The sequence below is a fragment of the Cyprinus carpio genome, chromosome B8 (assembly GCF_018340385.1).
Source record: "Cyprinus carpio isolate SPL01 chromosome B8, ASM1834038v1, whole genome shotgun sequence".
Taxonomy (NCBI): Eukaryota; Metazoa; Chordata; class Actinopteri; order Cypriniformes; family Cyprinidae; genus Cyprinus; species Cyprinus carpio.
Window position 1 is genome coordinate 2,965,904 of NC_056604.1, and position 14,099 is coordinate 2,980,002.

At 37.5% G+C, this 14,099-nt stretch overlaps 2 protein-coding genes across 2 annotated transcripts; both read left to right on the top strand.

Annotated features, from left to right (window-relative positions):
- Positions 1-2,311: 2,311 nt before the first annotated feature.
- On the top strand, positions 2,312-3,630 carry LOC122138310. Its single transcript, XM_042730392.1, has 2 exons — positions 2,312-2,512; positions 2,677-3,630. The coding sequence occupies exon 2, from the start codon at positions 2,965-2,967 to the stop codon at positions 3,628-3,630; it is 666 nt and encodes a 221-aa protein (XP_042586326.1). The 5' UTR covers positions 2,312-2,512; positions 2,677-2,964.
- A 3,137-nt stretch (positions 3,631-6,767) lies between these two features.
- On the top strand, positions 6,768-8,754 carry LOC122138311. Its single transcript, XM_042730393.1, has 3 exons — positions 6,768-6,903; positions 7,510-7,938; positions 8,072-8,754. The coding sequence occupies exons 1-3, from the start codon at positions 6,768-6,770 to the stop codon at positions 8,752-8,754; spliced, it is 1,248 nt and encodes a 415-aa protein (XP_042586327.1).
- Positions 8,755-14,099: the final 5,345 nt, after the last annotated feature.

Genomic DNA, 14,099 nt, shown 5'->3' on the forward strand with positions numbered 1-14,099 from the left:
CACTATGACAGTACGTCTCAATTAAAGCAGACAGTGAGGAATCTCCACACGGGGGACTCCTGTCTCCTCCGCCGCACGCCTGACTGACCCCCTACCTCATACAACACAGTCAAGCGTCCCACGACAGATTGTGACGAACACAGAAGACAAAGGAGGAAGCAAGCAAAGGTAAAGGAACTCCTGAGCGTGTAAAGAGACGGACGAGCTGACAAGAGCCTGTTGCTACAATAAAGACGACACATCATTATTATAGCAGCGACACGAGTGGCCATGATCAGCCAGAATGGACACAAATGAAGTCTGACTGAACCAACCACTGCAACTTAATATAGTTATGCTGGTTATGGATTGAAGTCATTAAAAGTATTAAACAATTCTGGTTTTGCACTGCAAAAAAAAAAATATATATTTTTTTTTACTCAGTATATTTGTTTTTCCAGGACAAATATGTACATATTCTTAAATCAAGATATATTTACTTTATGCTCAAAACAAGAAAAATATATTTACAATATTTTTCTTAGCTCAATGATAGGTTTGAATATACAGCTTTTTTTCCTGTTTTGGTTTTCTTTTTTTTTTTTTTTTTTATATTTTTTCTTAGCTCAATGATAGGTTTGAATATATATCAAATAACTGATCCTATAAAATACAGTACTAAGCGTAACTAATATACTGGAGATGTGCTTGCATACATAAAATAAGTGAGATCTGACAGTAATTTTCTGTGAATTTATTGTTGAAAGTAGTGAATAAGTAGTGCATAAGTGCTGCTTTTATGATGACCCATAACAAGTTTGAAAACAATGATATAAGAACAAAGAAAGATTTCTTCTTATTATAAATGTTGAAAACAGTTGTGCTGTACTTTTGTGGAAAGCATGATACGTTTTATTTTTCAGGATTATCCAATGATTAGAAAGTTTAAAAGAGCAGCATTTATTTGAAATGGAAATCTTTTATAACATTATATATATCTTTACTATCACTTTTGATCAACTTATTGAATCCTTGATGAATAACTCTTCAAAAAAAATCTTATATGTCATAGTATTTAAATGTTACTATAAGGTACTTCAGAGAATACCATGGTACCGTACAACATATTACAGATGACCCATCTCTGCTGTACGGATGTGAGATTAAAGGAAAGAGACAGAGAGAGAGAGAGAGAGAGAGAGAGAGCGGCGGTGGCACTTACCCAGGGGGCCAGACACTGAGCTGGCAGAAAGAGAAGAGCTGACAGGTGAGATGACTGAGATTGAGTTTAATTAAACTCCACACATCATTAAGGGAGGAGAGCTGAGACATGGGACTGACAACAGAGAGAGAAAGAGAGAGAGAGAGGAAATGAATTGTGGGTGGGCGGCACAGCGGATGGCAAGCAGTCATTTTAAATGAACAACGCCACATTTAACATCTTTCTTGTGTCGTGTTTGTGTGGCAGTGAACAACCATTTACATACATAGCATGATATATATGCACATGTTGATTGGACAGAGTCATGGATTACCATAAAAATGTTTACTGTAGAAATGCCACAGTTTGAGAAATATTGTTACAAAAAAACAAACAAATCAAATCTATAGTAAAATATACAACAAAATGAGTAATACCAAGTGTATTTGTACATTTCCATCATTTTCTTGTTTTAAAATAATTTTTAGAAATTCTCATTTTTTCATATATATGTGATTTATTATATTTTCATTTTAATTACAATTATATTTTTACAATTATTTATTTTTTATTTACAATATTATTATCATAAACATATTTCCACCTATATATTTTTATTTATATATTTATTTATATTTTTTTTAATTATGTTTTAAATTTTATGTTAATTAATTGATGATTTTATTTATTCTTACTACCACGATGATAAAGTCATGTTCAGTCATATATATATATATATATATATATATATATATTTTTGTTTTTTTTATTATAATTTTCTTTTCCTGTTTCTTTTGTTCTCTGTTCCTGTTTGTCATTATTTGCCATTGATTTTGATTTTATAAGTTTAATAAACCTTGCTGATCTTTGCCTATCTTCATCTTTAATGGACTTGAAACGTGACAGATATGGTGTTCTGGATGGTTGTTTATGGGTTAATTATGTACATTGTAAATATATATTTTGAGGAAAAATTTTCTCAAACTGTGAGTTATACTTTCTGTTATTTATTGATTGATTGATTTTATTTATTAATTTTTCAATTAATTTTTTTCTTTACTCATACCAGCTTGCAAAACTTACTTGTCCTCAATGCTCAGGTGTTCAGGTGTGATGCGTCTGATCACTTAGTAAAGTAGCATTGTTCTGACTATTTATGTAGTCATTTAATTTTGGTTTTATTTAATTGGTTAAGATGCATCATGTGACTTAGGTTAGAGGTCGTGGTGGCCATTTTAGTTTTCACTTCTCCACAGCAGTGATGCAGCAGCAGATGTCTCTCTGATAAAAGATATATTCTTCTGTTATTTCATGCCAAAGAGGCCATCGTCTGTAAGTTTGTTTATTTAATATCATCCATGTTAAAAAAAAGAGTATTTCATAGGATTTAAGAAAACATTTGCTGTACATTTTCAAAGAAGACTATTGTTGTCTTTCTTACTATTTACTTTTATTCATACTTGATACTTAATGTACATTTTCTGTTTGTATTGTAGTTTCACAAAAATGTACGTTGTGGGAAAGAAGATTTCTAAGTAAAACACCGGAAAAGAACCTTTTTTGGTTTCGACTTTTTCTTCAACCCTCATCCTGTTTAACTATCTGTTGAGGTGCAACATACTTGCATGAGGGACAGAATAGTGAAAAGACGAAGCTTCAATGCAATAGAAAGACGGAATCTCTTCATTCAAGCTACAGAGTCTGCTCTCAAGTGAATGATCTCCTCATATCCCATTTCTTAATCAAGTCTTGAACTTTGAGGTACTATCTATGCGTTTTATGTCATGGAGGGTGACAGGAAATCTGAGACTGAGAAGATGCTGAAATCTAGTTCTGTTGTTACACGTTCAACAGCATCATCAAAAAGGTCTAGTAGGACATCGGCTAGCATGGCTGCTGCCAAAGCACGAGCTAGAGCTGAGGCAGAGCGTACACGTGCATATTATGTCAAGAAAGAAACTGAAATGAAAGTAGAAAAAGTTCGCATGGAAGGCAGTCTTACAGCACTAGAACATGAAAAGGAGGCTGCTGCCGCTATGGCCGAGGCAAGAATATTAGAGGAGGCTGTAGAGAGCATGGAGGAAGGCAGTTATCGTTCACATAGCCCGATTGCTCCTGCTGCAGACCCTGTGCAGCGCACGAGTGATTATGTGGAGCAGCACACAAATAACTCCATTGTTGTTCCTCCTGAGGAAATAAGTTTAGCCACTCCACCTGTTGATTTCATGAACCTTTATGGAAGTGAAAACAAGCAGTTAAAGGAAAGCTCTCATAGGAGTGTGCCACCTGATTTTGTTGAACAAGTCACGATTCAGTCTCAAAGCCTTACGTTAACAATATTTAAAAGCCTCAGTCTGCCACGTACAGTCCAGTTAATTACTGGCCCCTTGCACAGACTTTCAATTCCGGCGTTCCTATGCAGTCACCTTCCCACGGAGAAGTTGAAATGAGTGATTTAGCAAGGTTTCTTGCCCGTCGAGAGATCATTAGGTTCCGGGCTCACAATATTCAACGATCACCCAGAAAACTACTGGGCTTGGAAATCCTCTTTCTTAAATGCCACCAGTGGGCTCAAACTCTCTTCCAGTGAGCAGTTGGATTTACTGATTAAGTGGTTAGGCAGTCGGTCATCAGAATATGTGAGACGCATCAGGTCAGTGAATATAAGGTATCCTGACGCAGGGCTTAAAATGGCCTGGGATCGTCTAGAAGAGATGTATGGATCCCCGGAAGTGGTTGAGAAGGCACTTTTTGACAAAATTGAGAAATTTCCAAAAATCAATAAACAAGATCCTCTGAAATTACAAGAGCTCGGAGATCTGCTACGTGAGGTTCAGTCTGCTAAAGCTGAAGGGTACTTGAACAGGACTTTCTTATCTGGACACCCTCCAGAGGAGTCAGTCCGATCGTGGAGAAGCTGCCTTATCACCTGCAAGAAAAATGGATTTATCAGGGTTCTGAGTACAAAAGGAAGTACAACGTTACCTTCCCTCCATTCTCCTTTCTTACTGACTTTGTCTGTCAGGAAGCACGTACTCGAAACGATCCAAGCTTTAGCTATAGTGCAGTCTGTACAACCCAGATCAAAGCAGAACCGTTGGTTAAAAGACAATTGCAAAGAAGGATGGCTGTGTCTACACACAAGACGGGTGTAACATTGTCAACCGGATTTCTTCCCACAAGAAGTTCCGAAAATGAACCTATTGATGTTGAAAAGCAGTGTCCCCATACATAAAAACAAACCTCATCCTCTGAGACGTTGCCGTGGGTTTAGAGCGAAGACTCTAGAAGAAAGGCAAACACTGCTTAGAGAAAATGGTGTGTGCTATAGATGTTGTGCTTCGACGGTTCACTTGGCAAAGAACTGCAAGGCAGTAACCAAATGTAACGAATGTGAAAGCGATCGACATGTGTCTGCACTTCATCCTGGTCCTCCACCGTGGGCCAACAAAGACCCTTCATCAGATCATGGCGGGGAGGAGGATAAAAGCCCTTCTCCTACTCTAACTTCACAATGCACAGAGATTTGTGGAGACAGTCCTATACCCAAATCATGCTCTAAGATATGCTTGATAGGAGTATATCATGAGGATCATCCAGAAATTATGGTCAAGATGTACGCAGTGCTCGATGAGCAAAGTAATAGATCTCTAGCTAGACCTGAGTTTTTTGATCTATTCAAAGTAAAAGGAACAGAGCATCAATACACTCTTCGAACTTGTGATGGGTTAACAGAAACTTCAGGAAGAAGAGCCACTGGGTTTCAAGCTGTATCTATGGATGGAAAGACACACGTGTCACTTCCAACACTCATCGAGTGTAATTATATGCCTGACGACCATTCTGAGATCCCATCTCCCACCATTGCACGCCAGTTCCCTCACTTGATATCTATTGCTCACGAAATACCAGAGATAGATCCATGTGCTAAGATACTGCTTCTCTTAGGGAGAGACATCATCCAAGTCCACAAAGTGAGGAAACAGCTCAATGGTTTGAATAATTCACCGTACGCCCAAAAAAACTCGACTTTGGCTGGGTGATAGTGGGAAATGTCTGCTTGGGGTCAGCACATAAACCTAGCACAGTTGACGTGTTCCGCACAAACATACTTCTCAATGGACGCCCAAGCATATGTGAGCCATGTCCTAATCAGATACAGGTGAAAGAGAAGCTAAGCAGTAAAAATCATCCCATCTCTTTACATGGCTGTCGCTTTTACCCATCCACCTGCCCTGAGTACTTGCTGGGTAACACTATTTTCGAACGGACTCAAGATGATGAAAAGATAGCCCCTTCCATTGAAGATCGTGCATTCTTGAAACTGATGGACAAGGAAATGTTCATTGACAGCTCTAACAGCTGGTGTGGCACCTCTTCCTTTCCGTATTCCACGCCAACAGCTACCCAACAATAGGGACCTGAGTAGGAAACGTCTCTTGTCACTTCAACAGACACTAAGGAAGAAGCCTCAAATGCAGGAACATTTCATCACATTCATGCAAAGGATTTTCGATGCAGGTCATGCAGAATTAGCTCCACCTGTGATGAAAAATGAGGAAGTGTGGTACCTGCCTATATTTGGTGTCTATCACCCTCGCAAGCCAGGACAGATCAGAGTTGTTTTTGACTCTAGTGCTCAGTACAAAGGCCTTTCTTTGAATCAAGTGCTTCTCTCAGGACCTGACCTGAATAACTCCTTGCTGGGTGTTTTGCTGCGCTTCCGTAAAGAAGCAGTTGCATTTACTGCTGACATTGAACAGATGTTCCATAGCTTTGTGGTGAGAGAAGATCACCGCAACTTTCTCCGCTTCTTGTGGTTTGAGGACAATGACCTCTCGAAAGATGTCACAGAGTATACGATGAAGGTCCATGTCTTTTGGGAATAGTCCCTCTCCCGCGGTAGCAATCTATGGACTTCATCGTGCAGCTCAACATGGAGAACTTGAGTTTGGGAAAGATGCAAGAGCCTTTGTGGAGCATAATTTTTATGTGGATGATGGCCTGAAATCAGTGCCCACGGCTGTGGAAGCAGTTGGTCTGTTGAAAAGAACTCAGGAGATGCTAGCAAGTTCCAACCTGAGGCTTCATAAAATAGCATCTAACAGTCCTGATGTAATGAATGCCTTTCCTGTGGAGGACCATGTGAAATATCTCAAGGACCTCGATCTGGAAAAAGATACTCTACCTATTCAGAGGAGCCTTGGTCTGAGCTGGAATCTTAAAAACAGACACTTTCACATTTCGTGTTGATGCAGAAGAGAAAGCCTTTTACACGCAGAGGTGTCTTAGCAACTGTCAACAGCGTTTTTGACCCTCTTGGGTTGGCAGCACCTGTTACAATACAAGGAAAGTTCCTTCTTCGTGACCTGACAGCAGAACAGACACCAAAGACTGGGATGCCCCTCTACCAACAGTCAGGGAAGCTGAATGGGAGGCTTGGAAAAACTCTTTGCAAGATCTAGCTCAATTTGAAATACCCAGAGTGTACTCAAAGGTTTCGCTATCTTCAGCTAAAAGGAAAGAAATTCACGTTTTCTCAGATGCTTCCACAAAGGCAATTGCAGCAGTAGCTTACCTTAGAGTGATGAATGACAATGGATCATGTACAGTAGGGTTTGTGATAGGCAAGGCTAAGCTTGCTCCACTGTCTGCTCACACTGTACCTCGATTAGAGCTTGGAGCAGCAGTCCTGGCAGTAGAAGTGGCAGAACTCATTCAAGGTGAGATGGATATTACTCCAGACGCTGTGGAATTCTATTCCGACAGTAAAGTAGTGTTGGGGTATATTCATAACCAAACCAGACGGTTTTACGTATACTTGAGTAATAGAGTCCAGCGGATTAGGAAATCTACAAGGCCAGAACAGTGGCATTACATTTCCACAAGTCAAAACCCTGCTGATCACGCAACCCGTTCAGTGCCCGCCTCAGACTTGAAAGATTCTACATGGCTTTCTGGGCCTGCGTTTCTTTCTCATCCTGATTCAGAGTGTCTTGAAGACAATCCATCATACAAACTAATTGACCCTGATTCAGATGTGGAAGTACACTCTAACCGTACAGATCTGACACTCCATGACTTTCCTGTTAAACTTGGCTCACATCGCTTTGAGCGCTTTTCGACCTGGAAATGTCTCTTACAAGCTATATCCAACTTAATTCACATCATTCATTCATTCAGACTCGAAACTGAGTTTGCAAGTACCTGTAAAAAATGGCATCTTTGTGACAAAGCACTCCCAGAGGAACTTTCACAGGCAAAAGTTGTGATATTACAATGTATCCAACAGGAGAGCTACCGTGTTGAGTTTGCTCATCTTTCTGAAGGAAAGGAAATCCAAAAAAAAAGTGGACTGAGAACTCTGAACCCCTTCATTGACCGAGATGGGCTTCTGAGAGTAGGTGGCAGACTCAAGCATGCTCCTATAGAACAAGGAGAAAAGCATCCTGTTATCATTCCTGGGAAAAGCCACATAGCCCTTCTCATCACTAGACACTTTCATGAACGGGTCAAACACCAAGGTCGCCTTTTTACAGAAGGTGCAATCAGAAATGCAGGATTCTGGATCGTCGGGGCGAGAAAACGCATTCATAGTGTGATCCATAAATGCATCATCCGTCAGAAACTCAGAGGAAGAATTGTTGAACAGAAAATGGCAGATCTTCCTCCTGATCGACTAGCTACTGATCCACCTTTCACTTATGTCGGCCTTGACGTCTTTGGGCCCTGGATGGTCGCCTCTCGCCGTACTCGAGGTGGCTTGGCAAACAGCAAAAGATGGGTACTCATTTTTACCTGTTTGAGTATTCGAGCAGTGCACTTTGAGCTGATTGATTCTCTTGATGCATCTACCTTTATCAATGCCCTCCGGCGCTTCTTTGCCATAAGGGGTCCAGCAAAACAAATCAGATCAGACTGTGGCACAAAATTTCAAGGGTGCTTGTAAGGAGCTGGGAATGCTTGCAGAGGAGCTTAGTTTTAGGAGCTACTTGAATGAGGAAGGATGTCGTTGGATCTTTAATCCCCCTCATGCATCCCATATGGGAGGAGCTTGGGAGCGACTTATCGGAGTTGCACGTCGCATATTAGACTCCATGCTGCTTCAAAATAGTCACTCTCATCTCACTCATGAAATGCTGGCTACATTCTTGGCAGAAGTTTCTGCAATTATGAACTCAAGACCTCTCGCACCGATCTCAAGTGACCCAAATTCACCCGCCCTGTTGACTCCAGCCACTCTTTTGACTCAGAAAGTTGGTGTCTTGTCTCCTCCTCCAGGGGACTTTGAAAAGGATTTTTGCCGCCAGAAATGGAAGCAAGTTCAACAACTTGCCAGCACCTTCTGGGAAAGGTGGCGACGTGAGTACCTAGTCAATCTTCAAAGTCGCCGCAAATGGCACACGAACCAGCCTAACATCAGGGAAGGAGATATTGTACTTATGAAGGAGGCTCAAGTTAAGAGAAATGACTGGCCGATGGCTCTAGTCACTAAGGTCTTCCCAGGCGAAGATGAAAAGGTCAGGAAAATTGAAATCAAGGTCACCAAGGATGGAAGTGTAAAACTTATCTGAGACCTGTATCCCAAGTGATTCTTCTTCTGTCATCAGAAGAACAGAATGAATAATGTTCTACAGAACAGTTGCATTGTTAGTAGTGGTATTTCTAAAATACCAGACGGGGAGTGTTTCTGACTATTTATGTAGTCATTTAATTTTGGTTTTATTTAATTGGTTAAGATGCATCATGTGACTTAGGTTAGAGGTCGTGGTGGCCATTTTAGTTTTCACTTCTCCACAGCAGTGATGCAGCAGCAGATGTCTCTCTGATAAAGATATATTCTTCTGTTATTTCATGCCAAAGAGGCCATCGTCTGTAAGTTTGTTTATTTAATATCATCCATGTTAAAAAAAAAAGAGTATTTCATAGGATTTAAGAAAACATTTGCTGTACATTTTCAAAGAAGACTATTGTTGTCTTTCTTAAAATAAAATTTCAAACAAAAACAACACAAAATAAACTTTTTTGTTTTTGTATTGTAGTTTCACAAAAATGTACGTTGTGGGAAAGAAGATTTCTAAGTAAAACACCGGAAAAGAACCTTTTTTGGTTTCGACTTTTTCTTCAACCCTCATCCTGTTTAACTATCTGTTGAGGTGCAACATACTTGCATCAGGGACAGAATAAGCATCATGCTCTGCTCAACAACACACACTTGAGCTGAGGAATCTGGAACACAAACTCTGCATTTACACACCCGACCTTAATACTTACTGTATGAGGATAAAGTACACAAATTGTGAAATGTTAACTATAACATAATGCTGGCAAACGCGCAACACGAGCGACTCGCTGCACAACACAAGCTCATCTGGTGCTGGTTGTCGTGGTGACAGTGGAGTGCTTGGTGTTCAGGCCCATCGGGGACAACAGCACACACACACACACACACACACACACACACACACACACACACACACACACACACACACACACACACACACACACACACACACACAGTAGACAGGGGATTTGTTTTTACATGTGATGCTTCAGTGCTTTGTTTATTTCATATGTCTTCATGCATCTCTAAGTTATGGCTAATGTGTTTGTTTACAGCATTTATCTCATACAAAAAAGTACTGTGATGGTACCAGTATATTATATATAATTATATAACAACAACAACAGTATCAATAATAATAATGATAATATATAATAATTAAAAAAAATGGTAATACCACGGTCCTGTTCAATCTGCATGTTCATATATCATGGTATGTAAATGGTAGAGTATTTCATTGTATGTGTAATTTATGTGTAAAATTACTTTTTATATACTATTATAGTATTTATTAATATTTTTAATTAACTTTTATTTGAATATTTTTTTATTTTAGTAATTTTATTTGCTTTTGTCTTTTTTAATGTTGGTTGTTAAGGCAACAATTCAAATTTTTGTTAAAACTTTTACATTTTTTAATGTTATATTTATTTTATTTATTTCAATTACTGAAAAAAATCATTTTAATAGTTTATATTTTAAAACAATGTTTATACATTTTTTCTTAAAATGAGAGTAATATATTTTGCTTTAATTTATTTATTTGTTTTTATTAATGTTTTTATATTTTTATTTAGCTTTAATGGTCACAATGTATTTTTTATTTAATTCAGCATTAGTTAATTTATTTCAGTTTTACTTTTAGTAATGTTAGTACGTCTAGAACTTAAACTTATTACAGTTGATTGTCAAGGCAACAATTTAAATTTTTGTTAAAGTAAAAAAATTTTCATAATATATTTATATTTTATTTTATTTAAGCTGTCAATTACTGAACAATAATTTGAATTAGAATAGTTTCAGTTTTAGTTAACGATAACAACACTGCCTGGTAGAATGGTTATTTATATACTTTAATAGTTTTTATAAATATTTAGAATTAGCTTTTATTTTTATAATTTTCACTTTTCATTTAATTGTAGTTTAAGGTTTAGTAATGTTGTTTTGTGGATTTTTGTCATCATATTTTAAAAAATATTTCTCTTTAATTTTTAAGTTTGAGTTTTACTCATTTCTAGGTTTAGTACTTCTAGAATTCTAAGTTTTTTCTCTAATATTTATATTTAATTTAATCTTTAATTCAATTACCAAAAACTATTTGAATATTTTTAGTTAACAGTAACAACACACTGTCTGGTATAGAGTGCATGGTACAGTCTTACCATAGTACGAGTCAAAAAAACATGGTAATATAATTTTTTGTAAGAGCTGTTTGTGCCCTTCTCTTTCTTTTTTTTGCTGTAAAACACAGTTTGTGATAAATGTGCACACATGCGTCTCTGTGTTTGTGCAGACTGTGCCACTCTCGCATGTGTGTGTGCAGAGTGAAAGGTGAGCTGGTGTGTGTGACAGTGCAGCTGGTGTAATAATAGAGGAGGGCGGTACCTGTGTGAGGTATTTTACCTGCCGGTGGCTCCCAGGTGGCTGTGCTGCACGCTGAGTTCAGGTGGAGGGCTGTTAATGAGGCTAATTAGGGTGTAAAGGATCAGCTGTTCCTGATAAAGCTGCATAATCTCCACCGCCACACAAACATATGACCGGCCGCTCAGACCCCCCAACAGCCTACAGCACAATACATCTGAGCTAACAGCACCAGCGCCGCTCCCATGGGCTCCTCACGAGTCTGCAAACATATGCTGTGCAGAAGAACACATCATGAGACCAGACAATGCTGAGAACGGCCGACAACCTCCGTATAATCTAGTGCACTTCACACTGAGGCAAAATTTTTATTTGTTTAATTTACTCACCCTCATGACGTTCCATTTCTCAAAGCAGAAGATTAGCAGAATGTTCACGTTGCTCTTTTTCATGCAGTGAAAGTCAATGGGGACAGATGCTGTTAAGCTACTAGAGAGAGCATATAAGCATCATCTCTTGTGCATTGTATTCCAGATCTTATGAAGTCATATGACAGATCTGAGATGAACAGACTCAGATTTAAGACTTCAATTCTTCTTTCTTTCATGTTTTACGCAACTTATAAATCGACGGCAGTGTTATTTTAGTATCATTGACTATACATCGTAAAAAAATTTTTTTGTTGTTGTTGCTGTTAGCAGAGAACGACCCACTTGTTTTACTAATCTTATGTATTTTAATCTAACAACATTTTGATTAAAGAAACGTAAGAGGAGGAATGGTATGAATTATAAGTTGTAAATAAACCAGGTTATTGGAGTATGTTTTACAAGAAAATACAAGCTCAGTTTTTACTGTTTAATTTCATGTTTAATTCAGTGTGATACTTGCTGTTTTTTTGCAATTGTTTGTAAAATTCACAAGAAATTTCTGGGTAAAAACTTTTCTCCACCTTTTATTATTTTTTATTTCTATATTTTCCATTTCCATTAAACATATGTTGATTTTTTTTTTTTTTGATTTTTATTTATTTATTTTTTATTTCAGTTCTCCTGGAAAGCTTGTATGTATGAGTTTGCAACATCTGGTACATTCAAGTCACTTTGGACAGAGCAAGATGGCGATGTACCTTTTCTACAAAAATATCTGAAAGATTTTTAAACTATACTTGATCAATAAAAACCGCATAATGTGTTTTTGCTTTTTTTTTAAAAAAAATGTTTTATCCAATTTATAAAGATAATGCAAATTGAAGCATAATTGCACAGCACATGCAGTTTTGAACATAAATTTTTCAATCACTTTAACTAATCAAATTAATTTAACCAACTTTAACTTCATTTTTTAAGTTATATAAGATTTGACTCGATTTCAGTTAGTCAGTTTTATATAATTTAAGTTGAAAGGACTTGTACAGCCAATTTGATTATACTTGATTTGATTATACCATGCAACTGAACTTAAGTTGAAGTTGTTGAATTTTTTATAGTATAGTTTTGTTGTAAATGAATAAATAAATAGTAAAAAATAATTTCAACAAATTTAGCATCAATGCAAATGCTGTTCTCACTGACACGACCCAAAACACGTCGCTCATGTGTGTTCGACTCGTAAATACAATCTTTATTAGAACTTTAATGTACCTTTAGTTGTTTTCACTTTTAGTAAATTTAGTACTTAAACTAAACAAAAATTTAAATGTAACTGAAATATTTATACTGAAAGTACAACTGAATTTTCTAAATATTTTAATTATAATTAATATTTTATTTAATTTACTTTTTTTTGTTAGTTTTAGTTAGGGTTACTCCACCCCAAAAAGAAAGTTTTGTCATTAATCACTTACCCCCATGTCTTTCCAAACCCGTAAAAACTGATAATGAAATGTGTTTATGCAGTTTAAAGTTCAAAAAACACATTATTTTCTACATACTGTACATTATTGTTTCTCTATGCCCCGCTTTCTGAAACGCCTGAAATGAGGCATTTGTTGCATCCAGTGGGGACATAATTACGGATTATAATGACTTATACTGTGTTTTTACGCGTTGCTTTGCGTATTGCTCTGTGTAAACATAAAACCATGTCTGCATTTGTGATTGGAGAAATGACAAACAACAAGCACTACTCTACATGCTCAAAACTCATGTTTGAATCATCAGTGGCAAATTCTTTAAATATGAAACGTACTTACAGGCTGTGAGTCAGAACAGCCAGCATTGTAGGCGACTCTCACAGGAAACAGTCCTTGTCCTTGTAAAATATGCAGCACCCATCTGAATATTTGGGTTGAACTGTTCTGGAACAGTGTTGTAATACAACTTAACCAACAAACAACTTAATTTCTAGTTGTGTCCTCTTTTGGAAGACCAAACAAAGTAGCTTCGCTATCACAACAAACCAACACACAGCGTCTCCACGACATGGAGAGAATAAAAGTTACGCCTTCTTTCTTTGCGTGAACATTTGGGTGGATTTATGCAAATCGTCCCACACAGGGATGTCACAGTAGTTACCTTTGTTTTAGTCGTGTACAAAAAGTAATGTTGAGGGGCGCTTCATATACGTTACGGTGTGAATCACGATGGCAGATGGAGTATTCTGACGAGTGCTTTTTCATACTTTCCTGGACCTTTGACAGTGTTATTTTATTTGGCAGTCTATGGGACGGTCACAAGCCTCCCGGTTTATCATCCAAAATATCTTAAATTGTGTTCTAAAGACGAACGGAGCTTTTACGGGCTTTGGAACGACATGGGGTAAGTGTGATTAATGACAAAATTTTCTTTTTGGGGTGGAGTATCCTCTTTTAAATGATACTAACGCTGCTGCAATCTGAATATGTAAAATGAGCATAAAGAAATGTGAGAGCTACGACATTTACATTTACAACAAATTCCTTCAAACTAAGACATACTTTTGGCAGCTGCTGCATAAGATTCATTGAGCAACAAGTGCTTGAAAACACACACACTGCACGGAAACGTATCAATG

What these genes read in the sequence shown, in the direction of transcription:
- LOC122138310 (XM_042730392.1), top strand. Translation starts at nt 2,965, where the DNA reads ATGGAGGGTGACAGGAAATCTGAGACTGAGAAGATGCTGAAATCTAGT.
- LOC122138311 (XM_042730393.1), top strand. Translation starts at nt 6,768, where the DNA reads ATGAATGACAATGGATCATGTACAGTAGGGTTTGTGATAGGCAAGGCT. An exon ending in AGTGGCAGAACTCATTCAAG is followed by an intron (nt 6,904 to 7,509) that starts GTGAGATGGATA and finishes ATCTTTCTGAAG; the next exon opens with GAAAGGAAATCCAAAAAAAA. An exon ending in CGCCTCTCGCCGTACTCGAG is followed by an intron (nt 7,939 to 8,071) that starts GTGGCTTGGCAA and finishes CTTTGCCATAAG; the next exon opens with GGGTCCAGCAAAACAAATCA.